General features: G+C 37.2%; 1 protein-coding gene across 2 annotated transcripts in view; it reads right to left on the bottom strand.

Annotated features, from left to right (window-relative positions):
- Positions 1–19,465, bottom strand: part of DPYD (dihydropyrimidine dehydrogenase) — a 346,955-nt gene that overhangs the window by 270,406 nt on the left and 57,084 nt on the right. The window contains exon 4 of one of the 2 annotated variants that reach the window (XM_065072591.1): positions 178–210. The exons of the other annotated variant lie outside the window; for it this stretch is intronic. Within the exon in view, the coding sequence (XP_064928663.1) occupies positions 178–210 (33 nt within the window). The remainder of the gene's footprint in view (positions 1–177; positions 211–19,465) is intronic. 2 annotated transcript variants of the gene reach the window in all.

Raw genomic sequence — 19,465 nt, 5'->3', positions numbered from 1 at the left:
CTGAACATTTGTTGCTAAAAGGAAGGCAAAAAAAAAAAAATCTTGCATTTTAGGTTTTACCCTTACAACCTAAGTATGAAGAATTTTCACATCCTTTTAAGAAGATTATGTAAAAGACAAAGAAAGCATTGGTCACATTTCCTCCCATACTGAAGCTAATGGCATAAGAATGAATACCTTTTCTGGGATGGCTCAGCAGTTGAGTGCTGTCTGCAAAATATTAAAAAAAATGTTTTCTTTAGAGAAACACAGATTAGAGAAATTTTTTTATTTAAAAAAAAAAATCATTAACCTGTTGATTCACCATGGTTCGATAGATCACTTTTTCTTGAATATGAGGCACGGCCCTACTTTGTACATGCTCAAATTGTTAGACCTACACCAAATATAGCAATCCCAGGACTGTAAATATAATGCAACTGAAAAAGCATACTTTTCCCATTTCCCAAAGGCATTGCATTTTCAAAAACCTGCTGGTAGGATTTAAATATTCTCTTTTGGTAGATAGTCTCTCTTGCTACAAACGAGCAGGTGTCTGCCTTTTAACAATTCTTTTTTATGCAGTTATTTGAAAGCAATTATAGAAAATGTTAAAAATTATCTATAAAAAAGTACTCTACACAGATCCAAATACTGCATTCCTCAGACGAGTCACACAGAGACATTTCAGAAAGCCCACGAATCAGTACATAGTGCTTCTTCTCTTCCACCCTCCACCAGTACCGCCTCTCTCTAAACAAACACGCACAGTACATGTTGGCAACTTCCCAATTGTTCCTGTATACCAGGCTTAGACACTGTGATTTTAGTGTTGCTCTTTTCTAACGCAGAAGCATTAGGATTTGATGAATATGTCTGATAACTTCCAGCATCTTCATGCCTCAGATTTATAGGATACTAGGATATAGCCTATGATATCAACATAATCACAAGTAGAGCTTCCTTACCAGTGCCTCCCTTAAAAGGGAGAGCTGTTAGTTGTTTTCTCTACTCTATATGAATGCCAAAAGAAGAGGATACCTGCAGAGTCAGACAGCTCTTACTGAAGCTCTTTGCAGTAAGCATCCTGAAGCTCTCTCCTCATGCCCCTTTTACCACTGCACAGCCACCACTCTCCCTGTCCCAAGAACTGATGTTGCTAAAAGCCTTATGTGCTCCCCTGCATCTCAGCTCCCACCACAAATGATGCCAGGAGGAGGATCTCCTTAATGGTTACAAGCGTCAGTCTGCTCCATTCCTGTATCCCTTGCTCTGGGATGCCAACAGGCAAGACTAATTACTGTTCCTCCAGCCTCAGCCAGAATCTGATCACAGCAGAATATATTCCCATTTGTTGTTACTGTAGACTGCTAAGAGTTTTGATTGTGGACAATGCTGCTGCTTTATCAGATGCCTTTCTCAGTCAAGACTTGCCTGGTTAACAATTTTAAAAGCAGCTCACCTGCATGAAGGCATCTTGATAATGGCTTTCAAATTTTAAGCAGCAGAAGGAAAGATACTTTGTGTTAGAATCCCACTCCAGCCCCATTTCAGGTTTATTCAAGGGCTGTATTTTCTGTGAGGGGCTGGATGGTGTTAAACATTGCTCAGTCAAGAAAGGTACTAAAGATACTAGAAACTACATAGGCTTCATCTTCAGTCTATGAGTTATGACTAAAGTTAAGCAGTTCAACAGAGAATATCAATGTAAATTCAAACACTTGTATATTAGTTGTGCTGCCAATATGCGTTCAGTTACGTAACACAAAACAGGGAAACAGAAGATGACAAATGCAAGTATAGGCTGTTTAACCACTTGTAATTCAGTCAAGACAATTCGGTTTTCTTTTGAAAGCCTAGAACAGCAGAAGGATAGAGTTATCCACTCTTTAATTTTCCATTTCACTATGGGCTTGAAACGTGCTAGTCACATTATGACTAGAAACACATTCTTGGAAATAGCCTCTACTCATTATTTTCCACACTCTGAAGCAATTTTTTGCATAATTGGAAGACAGAATATTTCGCCAGTCATGAGAGGTTTGTCTTTCTGCATTAGACAGGTATGAAGAACAGTACAAGCTCTTTCCCTTTTCTTCATCCTTTCATTTCCTTATCCTTAGCCTCTTCAAGGACCAGGAGCTTTTCAGAGATACAGTAGTTTGACAGCTGTCACTCAAAGAGAAAAATAAAGAAATCAATTCCCCAAATGCCAAAAAAAAAAAAAAAATCCAAAATCAGTGTAATTAATAGCAGAATTCCTGTCTGTATTTTTGAGAGATCCCTCCGCAAATCCATTTTGGTGCTTTACACATGCTAAAATCAAGTAAGCTAAGTTCTAGTAACTTGTTTTTACAAAAGATGACTACACAAAACTCTATCCACAGTTTTAAACAAAAGCAATAGAAATATGCACAATATTTTACATAAGGCAATAGAACCATTTTTTCAGCAGAGGAAGGAGTGACAGTGCTCTGGCAAAATGCTCTACTGATAGCACAGAATGATCTTTGCTAAAATATACTTGAATATGTTTACTAGCACAGTGCAAGATGATGTGGTAGCATAAAGAGTTAACACTGAACCACAAATGTCAAAACAGACTAAGTGCATTATGTGATACATTATTCTTTTCTTTAATTGTGTTTGTTCACTTGCTAATTTGCACAATTCAGTAATTCATAAAAGGGTCTCCCTATCATTAGTGCAAATTAGTAATTTTCTAGCACATAAAAATATGCGTTAAATTTGTACTTTATACTGCATGCTTGTTGCCTTTGCGAAGATAAAAAAATATTACACAGTCAAATGAAATTCTAGGGTGACTATTTTGAACCTGAAAATAGCTCTACATAACCTCCTAACATATATCTCAACATCAGCCTGGTAAGTGTACTATCACCAGCATGTTTCTGCTTAGCATGAAAATATACAGCTTTTTTTTTTCTGAATAGTTCCTGATAGCACTACCTATTCATATATTCTTAAACTTAAGACATTTCTTTACTGCGTGAATCCTATTACTGACACACCACTAACATAATACATGTCCTAATCCTTCTCTAACATACACTTTTTTCCATAGTATAAGCCTAAGTCACCATGTAGAGATAAATCTCAAATAGAGGCACGTTCCATCAAAACATTTAAACATAATATTTTGGTTTTATATTCAACCAAATAACCATTCAACTACAGTTCACAGCACTGCTTTGCAAGAGTGACAGTAATGGTTCGCTATCATTTTTGGAGGGATAACACTTCACAGAATCACAGAATCGACTGGGTTGGAAAAGACTTATTAATGAATCTGTCTGGTTACTGCCAAAGTTCACACTACAAACATTAGAAATAAAAATGTATAGTTCAAATAATAATTTACATGTGCCAACAGAACAAACAAGTCAGACTTATTTTTAGATGTTGCGATTTAATGTTCCCTTTCTATCTATTAAGACCAAAAATTCAGGAGTTCCAGCATTTTGCATATTCTCACAATAAATGAAAGGTAAGGTGTGGAATGCAAACCATCTCAACTGAAAGAGCTGAAATCAGTTTAGTCAGCATCCATTAATTATGTGTGACAAATGCCCTCAAGTATTCCACCCTTTTACATCATCAGTTCATAATGGCTCGTGCTAGTATCTATTAAATATTTTATTAATTTACCAGGAATATAAAGTATGACATTACCACCTTACTCTTGGAGAAATAAGAGATTAAATTACTGACACACTGTAACCTGGGGAGGAGGGGAAAGATAAGCAGGGAAAAGTGTGGACTAGGAAAAAGTGAGAGAAAAAGAAAAACCAACATTATCAAGTACTAACTAACACAGACACCTTACTAGGCCAAATTTCTCAAGCCAAACCTATCCCAAGAGCCCAGGTGCTAATTCTGTGACTGGCAAATACAGCTCAAAGACCCACAGTTCTGTTGTAGACATATTAATTTGCTGATTTTAAAAAAATGCCACACTTCCACATTTTCCTTTTAAAACAAAACAGGTACTTGAGTCATATTCCAAAATGAAAATGTTTAATTTTACATTATGTTTTATGAAAGCATACACTTTATTGTACTAAATCTTCATAGTGCTCCATCTTCAGATACTCAACAAAATTATTTTTGCAATATTGTTGTAAGAGTTGATCTTAATTTTTCTGACCAGTTACAGATTGCTATTCCTTTAGAGACCAGCAGCATTTCTTTTGTAGGCTTGGAACCTAGTCTAACTATCAGAGCTTTAAAACGAGCAACACACCTTTTGTCTACCTGACCAACAGACAAAAGCACTAAATGATACCTGAACCAAGTACCATGAACCAATGAGCCATCTTCAAAAATGCTATTTTGTAAACCATAACTTCTTGCTAATAAAACTTGTTGCAGTGACTTCAGTGATGAGTGTTCACCCCAACAACAGCCAGCTACAGTGTTGAAAGCAGAAATCAAGTCAGTGTTATACCTTAAGACATCTCTTTGGCAGCCCTGAGAATATAACAAACTGACTCTTGGTGTGTTGCCCAACCCTCAGGATCGTTGAGATGTGCCACCCTTGGGGATGTAAACCAGGTGAAAGTAAACGGTCAAAACCCTTCACGTTGAATCTGGAAGCAGCATAGCTAGGTTAGCGCCTGCAACCTTACGTGGAAAAAATAGCTCTGCCCATTTCTTGTTCTAGCAGTAAACTTAGGCTCAGTATAATGCTGACACATCTACTATTTCCTGTGTACCCACAGAGGCTGTGAACTGTCCATTCTTGGAGATATTCAAAACTTGACTGGACACAGCTCAGAGCAAGCTGCTCCAATCAGTGCTGTTCTGACTAAGAGGACTGGACTAGTCAATCTCCCTGTGTCCCTTCCAATCTCAGTGAGTCTGTGATTCTACAAGAGATACCTAAACTGGGAGGATAATTCCTCCCTGCCTGCCCTCCCTAGGGCTTATTATCACAGACCCTGAGCTGTGCTAACCACAGCTTCACTCCCTGCTACCTGGAGTCAGCTCTGAACAGGTTCACACCTGTACAAAAGAGTGTGTTCATCCCCCAGTGAGACGGCACCTGAGCATCTCACTCTTGGTTGGTACTTCTCTCCCAATCAAAGCTATAAGGCAAAGAAATATTATTTTGGTTTTGACAATGAAGGACTAAAGCACAGAACACTTTAGCAGCTTTTAGCAGCCTACAGCACAGACACCACTTCCATACCACCCTCCAAGGCAATACCAGAACCATTGAGTTATCCCTCATTCCTGGGCACTCTGCCATACCATCAAGTTAGATACTGTTGTCTCATTTAATTTAACAAAAACTTTCTGAAAATGTTTATTTAAAAGCTACCAAGATCGAGAGCAGAACTCTCAATCTGCTGCTCCAAGCAAAGAAAACCATGGCCCCAAGGAAGACAATAAGAAGTTTGTCTCTAACTTCATTGTACCCTACAGTGAAATTATAGCAACATTTTTGCTACTGTACTCATGCTTGCTCTCAAGAGTTACCTGGACTTTAGATTGAGTCATCGATCATCAGGAAGATTTTTGAGTTTCAGATGAAGAATCCTTGTCACAAGTATTAATATGACAATAAAAAAGAAAAGTCTCATTTTTAGACTGCTGTCGAAATTGGAGGCCTATCGATTAGGCATTTTTAAAAGAAAAATAACCTGTAAACAGAACCAGTAAATTTAGAAGTCATTGAGATTCAGAGATCCTTGATGACATTTTCAAAAACCGTTTTGAGAAAAGAATAACGCTTTAATAAATAAGGCCAAGTTACGTCAATTTTTTTCATATCATACACTTGTGAATGACCATTGACTACAGTACTGAAGTAATTGTATGGATTTTAACACCTGCATGAGAACAAAGTGCACACAGTTATTAAGAAACAAACTATATTTTTGCATGTCAAAAGAAATAGTTGCTTTCTAGTACAAAATCTCATTGTATGGAATATACCATTTTTGAAATTCTGCTAGATATAGATGTAGTTACAACAGTAAATATCAACATTATGTCAGATAATAAGATAGTTTTTTCTGTTTCAGGTGACAGAGCTGTAACTTGTGAGACATTTCAAGTCTATAAATATTGTATTTTTTTTTTAATGGGTAGACAAGTCTTATGACCACTAGTGTTACAGTTCTCCAATAATTTTTGAACACATGCCAAATTGCTGTTGGTATTAAAATAATTTCATATTTAGTATTTCTCAGAAAACTAAGTAGTCGTATTTGCATGTTTCTTTAGACACACAAAGAATCAGAGAGTATGTTTGAAATTACTGGTAATGAGGAAAGACTGGATATCTTCACATTGTTCATAATATTCAGTTCACTTGACATTATTCTCCACTGCATCTAACTACCAGCAGTAATTATTGCAATAAACAGTATGCTCTCACACTAATGAGAAATATGACAGATTAATTTTTAAAGTGTCTTTCCCTTAATGATTCTCCTATCATTTTGATCTCTTGTATCTAAATATGAAAATATCAATCATACAGGGAGTATCTAGTAGGTTCCTTGTTAGTTTCATAAAGAAAACGAAGAGTGATTAAACATATATACATACTGCAACATAACATTAAATAATCACTTTATTTTACATCTAAGTTCTGGAGTTTTGTTTTGGGTGGGGTTTTTTTATGAAAAAATACCTGAAAGTTAAGGAATGGTAACAGACTACATTTAAAACACACTGAACATAACATAGTGATTTGTACACACTGTGATTACCACATGGAATAACACAATTTAACCCATTTGAATATGTTACCAAATGTATCAGAAACAGTATTCTCTTTTTTTTTTGTGAAATGGGATTCCAAATAGAATATTCACACATATTTCTTAGACAGTAACACAATGAAATTATTTTCAGTTGTATGCAGCATTTTTAAGACATGTTCTGCATAACAGACTCTCACTTCTTGCCTGAATTTGATGTTAGGTAACTTTCTTACTCATTTCATAACACTTCATTACAACTTACTACACTGTTATCTTTGGTATTCACTACACGCTGTGATACAAGAAATAAGGATCCCTCATGTTAGTAAAATACAATGTGTCTGAAGACAGCAAGCATGTGTACATTTGTTTACAATAGAATGCACAAATCAGATGTGTTACTTGTATTGGGGCTGGCGCAAATCACTTGCTAACAAAGCATTAGTGCTATCCTGAGGCTGCACGCTGCAAATAAACAACTCTGAAAAGAAACTATCCTGAAAGAAACAGTCACTTTCACCTGTCATATAAAGCATCCATCTGTCTGATGCATACTTACAGAATGAAAGCGAAATTGAAAAGTGACTGTGATATCTAATAATTCTATTGAATAACTCCAAAGGTATTCAGTAAAAGAGGAGTTTGTGAGAAGGAAGCAAAACTCTTCTACCTAATCAGACTTCTAAATTCTTTCAAAATATTTTATTTCAGCAAATTTAAATGTATCAATCTCTAATTTAAACCATTTGTGGTACAAACAGAGGCTCAGAGACTACAGACCTCACAGTTACCCTGTTTTCAGCCAGTACGTTAGTAAAAAATGGCCCCAGTGCCAAAGAGCAACTAGAAAGTGGTGCATTCCAGAGAACCCCTGACTTCTCTAACCATCAGTCCTATCTGAAATCTGCCCTTAAGTACTCCAGACAATTTTAGAAAGTACTTCCAGCCTACAGATTGCTGAGGTAGATGAGGAGCAGTTTTTGTAGCTTGCTGCACCAATATCTGTACTAAGAGAAGATAAACTCTCCAAGACTGTCCCTACGAAGAGTAGTGTGAGGCTTTTACCATTGTGAAACTTCTAATTACAAATTACATACAAAAATACATTGTAAAGTAAAGGCAGATTCTCCTTTGCAAGCATTTGAAACACTGCAGTATTCATGAATACCAACGAAGCACACACACTGCAATAATACGTAATATACCGAACAGATGATGGTGTAAGGAAAATTAATTTTCAATACATTCAGCAGTATCTTTAACAAATCTATATGTTGCTGTTTTTCTTTTCTCTTTGTTCCAATAATAATATGTAGCTTAGTCACCATAAGACACATTCTGTGCTGTATATATGGGGCTACTGAAGCAAATGCAAGTGGAAATGAATTGACTATCAGCTCAGGAGCATCCTTTACATTTTTAAATATTTTAACTACACAGCTCTGTGGCTTACAAGTGAAACAGTGTTTCAAGAGCTCACCCCAGTTTCAAGTTCTTCTGCATGCTGCTTGGATGATCTGGAAAAGGTCAATTTGTGTCTTATTTCTGTAATATGCAGAGATAACACTGCTTCTCAAAGGGGCTGTGAGCATCACTGGTTGCTGACGTACTACGATATGCTACAGGCACACTACGCTTTGCTTTTGGTGCATCTATGTCACCGCTTTGCTTAGGATCAGCAGAAGACTTCAAAAGCAAATCTCCCAACTGCTCCAGCAGCAGTTCTGCAAATGTTCTAGTCGACGCCCAGTCTGAGGCACCTAACCAGCACAGCCACAAATGGGGATGCCTCAGGGCCAGAGCCCCGTCCCAGCCAGTCCGTCCCGCTGCCGGCCCAGCCCCACACAAAGCACTTGGCACGACCAGGGCTTTCCTGCATGATAAGAGACTCCCCCATTTCTTGTGATAGCACTGAAGACGCAGGTAATAATTTTACTGGATAATATTCTATCCAAACATGTGTCACTTAAAATCACAAGACTTTCCTCAGTATTCCTGAGAAAAGAATAATTGTATCTGTGAAAGTGTCTGTCTCCAGCCACAAGCTGACAGTTCCCTGCACTGAAACTCATTTATCTACGTTCAGTATCTCTGTTTCCAGGCTTTACAAGTTTCTTTATATTTTCTTGACAAACACCACTACCAATTGTCATAAACTTGATTTTTTATTTGCTTTTTTGATCATTCACATGGATTTTAAATGTGATCTCACTAAAATCTTTGCTACTTCAACATTTTTCTTTTCCCTCAGTCCTTTATTTTTATGGCAATTGACTGACACACTCCTACATTTTAACTGAAAAATCCATTTTTGAATACAGAATTACATGAAAGACAGTTTCACTTTTAAAATGCTACACATTTTTCAATAATGTATTTTCTAGGTATTAAATGGGGTTTTTTCTTAAAAGAAAAATATCAAATTTATGAAAGTATGCCAAAAAGGGAATACTTACAGCTTACGTTAATCACTAAAAAACTCAGCCTTGTTAGTGTAACTTGGGGGAAGAAAGGTAGATTAATGCAAACATTTGACACTGAACACTAAATTTGGTTTTGGAGACTGAATATCTGTCTTTTCATCTATAAAAGAACAGGTCATCGATTAAGACTGAGGTTATTCATTTATGAGCCCAAAGAGTCCAGAAGAAATGCAAGAGGTTATGTTTTCTGAACTTTCTGAAATTTTCCTAACTTCAGCTGCTACATACAACACAGTTCACAAAACCCTGGGTTTACATCCTGGTTGCCAAAAACAAACAAACAAAGAAGACACCAACCATACAAACAAGACAAAACCACAAACAAACAAAAAACCAACAAAGAAAACAAATAAAGCAACACACAAAAAAAAGCCAACCAAAGAAACAAGCAAATCACCACACCAACCCTAAAATAAGATATTTTGGTCTATAATACATAAGAAAGTTTAAACCTGTTTCCAAATATCTTAAGTTTACATTTTCATTTGCATTTTAACATATCAATCCTAATGTAAACAAACAATTAAACAGTTACAAGAATGAAAACAGCAGGAAGTTCTTGCCAGCTTTCCCCTGCTCCAGGAAAAGCCTGGGAACAGAGGATGCTTACATGATACCCTGAAAGTCACCAGATCCAAGCCACGGCAGACCCGAGAATAATATGAGCAGATTTTCACCTGAACTAATGTCCCTTTATCTTATCTGCCCAGGACAATGGCAGTGCTGTTCTGCCACATTAGGAAGAGCAGCTGCATCCCAAAAGCTAGTTAAAAATTACTTATGTTTTTACAGCTCTGTTTAAAGATACATGCACATCTTAAATAGTGTCCAAAACCAGGCATATACTTACTTGGAACACTTAGTAAGTTGCATGCAGTCACACCCTACATTAGTTTTTAACAGGCTTGCAGGAGACCAGTACAGTTATTCTCCCCTTCAAAAACCAGCAGGTAATATGCAGGTTTCATCACAGTGCATTTATCAAAAGAAAAAAAAAAAAAAACAACACCAAAAACAACAACAAAGAAAACATCCCCAGGTGTGTCACAGTTCAAAGTATGAAATGAAAGCTGCTGCCAGCGAACAGAAGACACTGACAGAGAGGGACTCCACAACCCTCAGTACTATACAATACTAGAGGCTCCTACAGAGACCAAAAATACATACATGACCTAAAGAAGTGACATCAGAAAAGAAAAGTTCCTCCCAACAGTGCCTTTCTTAAAACCTTTAAGTAGGGTTGCCTACAAATACATCTACCATGAGAACCTGCCAGAACAAACCTGGAAGCTGGAGGGCTGTTTACCCACAACTGCACACAACTTTCACACCCTTCCTACCTCTTCGATGGGGAGGAATTGACAGCATGCAAGTCTCATGCAGCCATTTCTCACAAACCTTATCAGCCCTTCCCTAACCAGACCGTGCTGCTTGGCGTTCCTTCGCCAGTTACACAGAAGCCGCAGACCTCTTCAGTCACTTCACCAAAGCAAAAACTGTGGTGCTTCAGCCTCTGCTACACAAAGTAGCATATGAAACTTTGTCCCAGGGTACAGAAAATACATATCACAACGCTGAGTATACAGAAAATACATATCACAACACTGAGTACACAGAGACGGGTGTTTTCCAGAGCTCCTAGAATGAGCATGGTGTCTACTGCTTATAGAGGAGCAGAGCGAACCACACATCTTCAGTAATGTCCATCCAGCAGGCAAGTTACAACTTACAGATTTGTTTACACTATGTAATATTAAATGATAGGTGTCTGGACTGTAAAATGAATGTTTTATCCCCAAATTTATATCTAATTCTAGTGTACAGTAGTTTAAACCTAATTTTTGTTTTTCAAAATGTGACTACATTTGATAATCTGATTATTAAAAAAAATCCATTAATGAATTAGAGAATTAATAAAATATTTTTTCAATTAATATTTCTAAAAAATGTAGGAATATTTCATATAAATTGTCTGGGTTCCTACAAACAAACAGATGATTTCCTTTAAAACTCAAGGAGAAGGCAGAGTGAAAAAGCTATCCATAACATGAAATGTCATTTGCAGTCACAAGTACTTTGGGTTAATTACTGTTAAAGTGTTAAACTATCAAAGTTTTAATCAACAGAGCCCTACTCTGGTGCAGATGTTAACATCTGTAAAAGTTAGTGCCATTTTACATCCTCCAGCCATTGTAGCACCTGGAGAAGCCACAGGGAAGGCAACATGGATTCTTCTTGAAATTACTGCACCAGCTGTCAGCTCAGGAGGAGGTACAGACTGACTTGCACCAGACAGCAGCATTGTACAAACCCACACGCTCTTCCTAAATACAGTCTATAAGCAACCGTGGGAAATCTGTAATGAGAATACAACTTACCATATGACAAAAATATCAGCATTCATTGGACGGATGTACTTCAAGCTTTTAATTTTGTAACACAGATACAGACCTTGATTTGGCAATTGTTTACTTAACATAGCAGCTATACAGAGCAGCAGTGATTTAAAACTGGGTCCAGCTTTTTGAAACACCCTGTACTATGAAGAAAGTCATATACAGTTCATGGTGACATAACTTCTGTCTAATGGTGTAACATGTTTGATTCAAATACCTGTATTTTTAAGAGGTACAGTGTTGCAAAAATCACATTTCCAGGGAAAAAAGGTCCAAATGGATACCTCCGAGGCAAGCTAGATGCTGCATTCAATAGACTTACCTATTTCTACTCAGCATGATATGAAGCACTTTTAGACACTGTTTTTGTGCTATATATGGTACATCAGTAATTCTGAGAAATAGTTAGCATAATATTTTACAAATGGAAAAAGATAGCAATTTGCATATACATTTGTAATCTAAAGCTTTCATTTAAGCATTGACACCCATCCATCACAAGTATGCCATGGTGCATGCTTTTTATAACAGTTTGTTAGATACAATGAGAAAATCTAAATATCCAACATGTTTATAGCACATTCAGCAATCCTTCTCTCACATTCAACCTGATGTGCAAGATGTTGGACGAGCTCCTGATAATACATCAGCAATTCTATAATTCATTAATATATCTCTGCAGCTTTCAGAATGGGACAGATGATCTTTCTTTGGAGGTCAGTGCAGTTTGACTGTACTGATGGGTACCCAATTTGACCTCTAAATCTTAGGTGAGCATGCCTCAGTAAAAAAAGGAATAAGAACTAAGTATCTTGTTTCCTTGACAGCAATATAGAAGGCATTTAAGGAATTAATAAACACAACTATTGTATGCTCATATTAACTCATAATAGTAAAGCTGGTACAAAATACTGTTCCACAGAATTGAATTTTTTAGTAAGTTGCTAGTATTGGTAGAAATTCGGTTTTGCTCTCAGCTGTTCACCTATAGATGCGCACACCTGACAGTTAAAAGCAGACCATTTCTATAATGCTATGAAATTTGCCATAACCCCACTACCACCATTACTACTGCAACCTCTCAAAAATCCATTACGTCCACAATCTAAAACTAGTAATAGAATCCAAGAACGCCACACAAGTTTTACATACATCCCCATAAGAGTCTTTTAGTTTTGAGGCACAGATATAACATGCTTAGTCTGATCTGAATTACTGCAGTGTTCTTGTTAAAAACCACCATCTGTCAGAGATTATCCTATTTTACACAGAGGGAACATGCATTAATTATTAATCCTACTCCTCACAGAAATGTACTTACACAAGATCAGGACTATCTGTGGTGTGACAGGAGTATTAGTGTTCCTAGTAGGTAGTCTCTGGATGAAATTTGGGATTGATCCCTTGAGTACTTCCAGCAAATGAGCTGCTTCAGGGCAGGTCACTGGCCACATGGCAGGACGTCATCACACAAGAAGCAACAGTCAGTATTCCAAGGACCTGTGTCTATTTCCATGAGCCAACATACATACTATGTACAGTAAAGACATCACATTTGCAGACACAAGCACTGTAGCCCTATGTTGTGCATCCACTGAAGCACACGTTCAAGTTTATGCATAAGAATTTGGCTTTATTTAAAATTTAATGCAAGAGGAAGAACTTTCGCTGTGTTAGCCAAAGTGTTCTGCACTTTGCTGAGTCTTCCACATGTGGTGAGGAGGGAATTTATAGTTGTAAAATAGCACACTAATGTGGCAGATCTAATTCATCCACAAGGAGAACCTGATGATAGGCAAAATAAGACGATAAAGTTCTTCATAGATCTTAGTGTGGGACAAAAGAAAGGGGTCATTCTTTACCAAGGAATTCCTTAATCACATACCATTTTCTCTTGAAGCTGGTAGAGATCACATTTCTGCTCTAATACATTTTTTTGCCTATTTAGTATTGCTTGAGTGTATAATGCCATATATTGCCTTCATGTAAAACTTCATTACCACTGAGTTTTTTTTCCTTGGTCAGCGGCAAACTGACCGACCAAAGCACTTTAGAAACAAATTTCTTGCAGGTTTTAATATTTCAATGAGGAACAATTTAGAGAAAGACTACTAAGCAAAGTAATGAAAAAAATATATATACAATATAGAAATAGCTGATATGAGACAACAATTCATAGTCCTAAGCTGTATTTGGTGCAACAGATGCCAGAACCTCTATCTTATCAAGAAGAACAAAACTAAAAGTATATTCTTGTTTCCCCAAAGAATAAATAAAACATGTCAGAATGTGAAGAACTCTTCTGAATAAACAGAAAACATACTAATGTCCATAAATCTCACAACTTTGATTTAGCGTCTATTTTTAAAGTAAACTCTTATGTTACAATTTCTGTACCTTTGTGGGCAAGGAAAAGGTTAAAAATCTTTCTAAAACCAGAAAATGCTCCACTGAAAAGCTGCCTAAGCTGCCAAGCACGAAGGGACAGTACTCCAGTTGGAACTCATTACAGAGACAATGTAGGAGAACTGATCCAGCTTTTTATTTACTGTAGAGGCAGAAATGACATGAACATCCTTCTATGTAGACCTAGAAAAATATGCTGGCCCTGAAGCCAAGGATCAGAACACTACCAACCCTGCCAAAATGAAATAGGTTGTCTGTTTTTTTTAATTTAGCGAGATTTGGCACTGATTTATGTATTTTTTCCCTGGAGAAGTGGAACTATTTATATTCTTCAGAGCACAGATATAGAATCATAGAATGATTTGGGTTTGAAGAGACCTTAAAGATCACCTATTAATAGTTCCAACACCTCTGCCATGGACAGGGACACCTTTCACTAGACCAGGTTGCTCAAAGCGCATAATTGTTAATTTTCAGTGGTCCTGCATAAAGAAATAGTAGGTCTATTATTTTGAAAGAGGACCACAGCTTTCAGGCTGGTGAGAATTTTGTGTAAAGCCAGTCTCAGTGATTTCCAGTAGACGGAACTTCCAAGAGAAGGTTTTTTTCAAGTAAGCGCATGTTCCATGTCTCCCAGGGTCAGCGACTGTGACAAACAGGAAAGGGCATGCAAGTCCCACCTTAAAAGTTCACCTGCCATCAAATGACACATAACTAAGGACTTATCCCATTCTCCCATAACTCATTTTTTCCCCAGATAAAGTCACAGCATGAAGCACCAAGTGAGGTAAATTTTGAGAACATAAAAATAACATGTGTCTTGTCTTTTGATGTCCTGTCCATCAACAATCCTAAAGAGGAATCTTGCTCACCCTTACACCACCGTTCAAGTGCTATGCACACTTGTCTGTACTTACAGCACAGATCAGATTAAGTTGCCTCTATGTGACAGGAGTCATGACAACCTGTCGAAGGACCTTCCCAGGGCTCTGCTTACAGACCTCAGTGCAGAGATCTAAACTGACTATGCGGCAGGAGAGAGACTCAGCTATTATGTGGGTTTTGACCCTTTGTAAACCACCAGGTGCTAATCCGCTTCCCTGGCAGACAGAGCTGGACCTCGGCTTTCAGGCTGTTTCTGCTGAGCGTTTTGACCGCTCATCAGCCAGCCAGAGATTGAAGGAGAAAATGTAAGATCAGTCTGGAAAGTTGCAACCTTTCCAACAGCAACTCCAGAAGCAAAGGAAGAAAGATTACATTACACACTTGGCTCAGTCCCTCTTAACTAGTGAAGTCATAGTAGGCCACATAAGGAACAACGAAAAAGTATACTGGAGACAAGAGACAAAAAGATAAAAAAAAGCAGAGGAAACAAACAAAAGGGGACAAAACTAGCTGATTAACTCACTCTTCCTTCTTGTCTCCCCATCAGGATGCTTGAAGCTGGTCATTGGAAATGAGGGGTAAGAAATCATCAAACTAATTGGCTCAGATCATTCCCTTACTTGAAAATATAGGAAGATATCTAAACTTCTTGCATGCCTTGTCATTTTAAAACAACAGATGCGGCACAGAATTATCATTATTTGTCCAGTAAACCTAAGAAAACAAATAACTTACACCACAATCAATAATTAATACTACCCATTTTGCAAACAAACTGTCTTAATTATTACTTTTGGAGATACGTTGTATTTACATATTAATGAAAGAGTCCATCACATAGTTTGAGTTTAGATTCCTTAAAAAAAAAAAATAACCCAAAACCTTTTTGCATCTACTTATATTTAAAAACCTGTCACTACATAACACTACCCCCCGAGCATAACTGCTTGTTTGGGTCATCAGGTATCTAAAAGGCAACATTTGATTCTTATGATCAACTTGAGCTTCCTGCTCATTAGTGGCGACAGCAGAAATTCCCCACAGTCCCACAACGACCCACCCTGACCTCCACACTCCTTCCAAACCCAGGACGACAAGCACCTCTGGCAGTTCTAAACCTTCATGACTTGCTTCCTCAACACTGACTCCTAACAACAACAAGCAAGGATTGCTGTATGTTTTCCAGAAACTCTTAATAAGAGCAAGCTGTTATTTCAATTGAAATTTATATAGGTTAAATATGATTGCACCTGAGCAATAATGCAACATCAAATATTGAATTAGCTCTCCAATATCTAGAAATGATAAAAGTGGAGGGTGACAGGAAGAAAATTTTTAAACAATCAGACTTTTTAGAGTATTCCCACAAAATCTGCCTAACATCCATATTAATTAGCAACCTTGTCATACTGCAGCAAATCTATCTTATAGTATAAAGAAAACTGCCTATCATGAATTTGAGCTTAAATAAGTAAACATCGTCAAGCAATTAGAACATTAGCTACACAGCTTTTATTAGGTTGGTGCAAAGGGAATTGCAGTTTTTGCATTGTTGAAATTTGCTGTTTGATTTTGAAAAACATTCTTAAATAAGTGTGGTTATGTTAGACATAATTTTAACATGCTTTTCTCTCTTCATGTTTTTTGTGCTACTGACTAATTGCTATTTATTTTATATTAATTTTAGACTATGGGAATTATGTTAGAGAAAAAGCAAATTTGAGCGATCTTCTTACTTGAGTTCAAAACAGGTCATAAAGCAGCAGAGACAACTCGCAACATCAATAACGCATTTGGCCCAGGAACTGCTGACAAGCATACAGTGCAGTGGTGGTTTCAGAAGTTTCACAAAGGAGATGAGAGCCTTGAAGATGAGGAGCGTAGTGGCCGGCCAGTGGGAGTTGACAACGACCAATTGAGAGTAATTATTGAAGCTGATCCTCTTGCAACTACATGAGAAGTTGCTGAAGAACTCAACATCAACCATTCTATGTTCACTGGGCATTGGAAGCAAATTGGAAAGGTGAAAAAGCTCAGTAAGCGGGTGCCTCATGAGCTGACCAAAAATGAAAAAAATTGTCTCTCTGAAGTGTTGTCTTATTCCATGCAAAACCAACAAACCTCGACTGGATTGAGACATGCAATGAAAAGTGGATTTTACACAACAACGAGCAACAACGAGCTCAGTGCCTGGATTGAGAAGAACCTCCAAGGCACTTCCCAAAGCCAAACTTGCACCAAAGAAATGTCACGGTCACTGTTTGGTGGTCTGCTGCCCGTCTGATCCACTACAGCTTTCTGAATCCCAGTGACACCATTCTATCTGATAAGGATGCCTAGCAAATCAATGAGATGCACCGAAAACTTCAACGCCTGCAGCCAGCACTGGTCAACAGAAAGGGCCCAATGCTTCTCCACAACACCTGACTGCATGTTGCACAACCAAAGCTGCAAAAGTTGAAGGAATTGGGCTATGAAGTTTTGCCTCATCTGCTATATTCACCTGACCTCTCATCAACTGACTACTGCTTCTTCAAGCATCTCAACAACTTTTTGCAGGGAAAGTCTTATACAAGCAGCAGAATGCAGAAAATGTTTTCCAAGAGTTCGTTGAACCCCAAGGCATGGATTTTTACGGTACAGGAATAAACAAACTTAGCAAAAATGTATTTACTGTAATGGTTCCTATTTTGACTAATAAAGATGTGTTTGAGCCTATTTATTATGACTTAAAGTTCACAGTCCAAAACCGCAATTACTTTTGCACCAAACTAACACTTGTCAGCAAACCTCTAAAAAGAGCAACAAACGTGATAAACAAGAGTCATTCTATGAAGCCAGTCTATTAATTACCACACACTTTTCCACCGTTTTTCATTATATGGATAATAAATGAGCCAGAGCATAAGGTTTATTTATCTTGTCATTACTTCTCCCTAGATTGCCAGTTGCAGAGGTTTTATGGTACTGGTATATTTCAACAGTGAAAAACCTGAGCAGGTTTTGTTGACCCCCCAAAAAAAACCAAAATTCAAGACAAGAAAGAATCAGGAACATTGCTTTTCTAGAGAGGAACTTGCAGCTACCAAACTACCAAAAAACACCTTAATCTTGGTTTAACTGCTTCTCCTTCAGGTACAGCAATTCAGAAAGACAGATCAGTGGCAGCTTAATGGAAGTGACTTTTTCTTATCAATTTATGCATTTTCAATTAAAAGCAGAGTGCTTTGATGCAGGACAGCATACTGCTTTGTAATTTTGTGATTACATAGCTGGCTTTCATTAGTTCTAAAGAAATGGCATCAGAAAATTGCTATTTTGCAAAACATGGAAAATATATATTGGAACACTGACACCCAGCATGACTCTCTGCTTTACATTCCCATCATCATTTGGATGTTATTCCTACTCTTTCAGTAGCTTTGCTACAAATCTCTTTGTAACCTCCAAAAAACCCAACATTCATTTAGCTCATTCATGCAAGAAAAAAAGGTCCAGTTGTCGTATTTTCATACAAATTTACAGCATATCTCTGCAGTTCAAATCTTGGTGATGCAGCACAGATACGTGTTTTTAGAAACGCTCATGGACACAAACAGCTCCTTCAGAACATTGTTCATATATATTCCTTCACAAGTCATTTCTCATAGAAACAGGCTCATCAAGCTGCTCTGTATTTCTGTCAGTGCAATGTAACAAGAACTGGGGAAACAGATTCTGTTTGCAAACTATTTTGCATTTAAAAAAAACTTCAAATGTAATTAAAAACATTTTTTGCAAGAGAATATCTGAGAAGTCATTATAGCTAAAATGAGAAAATGCTTTCTCCAATTTCATTTTCTTGTGTACTATGAAATATAAATTAATAATTTAATTTAACAAATCAGAGGGCTTCATTCCATTAGGATTGTTTTTCAATTAAGTTTCACTAAACTTTAAAATAGAAAGAAAACATTCCCATCACCAGCATTTTGTCCTTCAGGGAAATTTCTCTAACACTCACAATTTTGATAATAGTGAGTTTTCATATGCATACAGATTTTTTCACTTGGTTACAGACTTATTTAATCAAGTTCCATTTGCTCATTCTTTCCATGCAGTAGTAGTTATAATGTTTTTCTAAATGGCATGCCTCAAAAGATTTTTTTCTTCTTTAGTATTTAAACATTTAGAGTTCTTGACCTCTCAGTAATTACAAAAATCTGGTCATCAGACACTTACCTACAATAGAAATTTTTAAAGGAGCTTAAGTTGAGCTATCCATACACAACTGCAAGTTGCACACCTAAACCATCTGTAGAGGAAAGAGGAAAAAAAAAACACAAAAACACAACAAATACAACCAAACACCCACAACCAATAACAACAAAACACCAACACACACCATGCAGCTTACCTTTCTGAAAATACACAACCTAACCTGCAACCCCCAAAGCATACTTATTTCTGGTTCTAACAAGTGATATGAGGAGCACCTGTGCCAACTTCACCTCATTATATGACCTTCTTGCCTTCTGCCACCATTAAGCCTCGGCAGCTGCCTTTTTTTTTTTTTTTACCGGGGTCAATTCTTCAGGAT

Source organism: Columba livia, chromosome 8 (genome assembly GCF_036013475.1).
Source record: "Columba livia isolate bColLiv1 breed racing homer chromosome 8, bColLiv1.pat.W.v2, whole genome shotgun sequence".
In the NCBI taxonomy this organism is placed as follows: Eukaryota; Metazoa; Chordata; class Aves; order Columbiformes; family Columbidae; genus Columba; species Columba livia.
The sequence above is the reverse complement of the archived record's forward strand: the minus strand, read 5'-3'. Positions and strand labels throughout refer to the sequence as shown.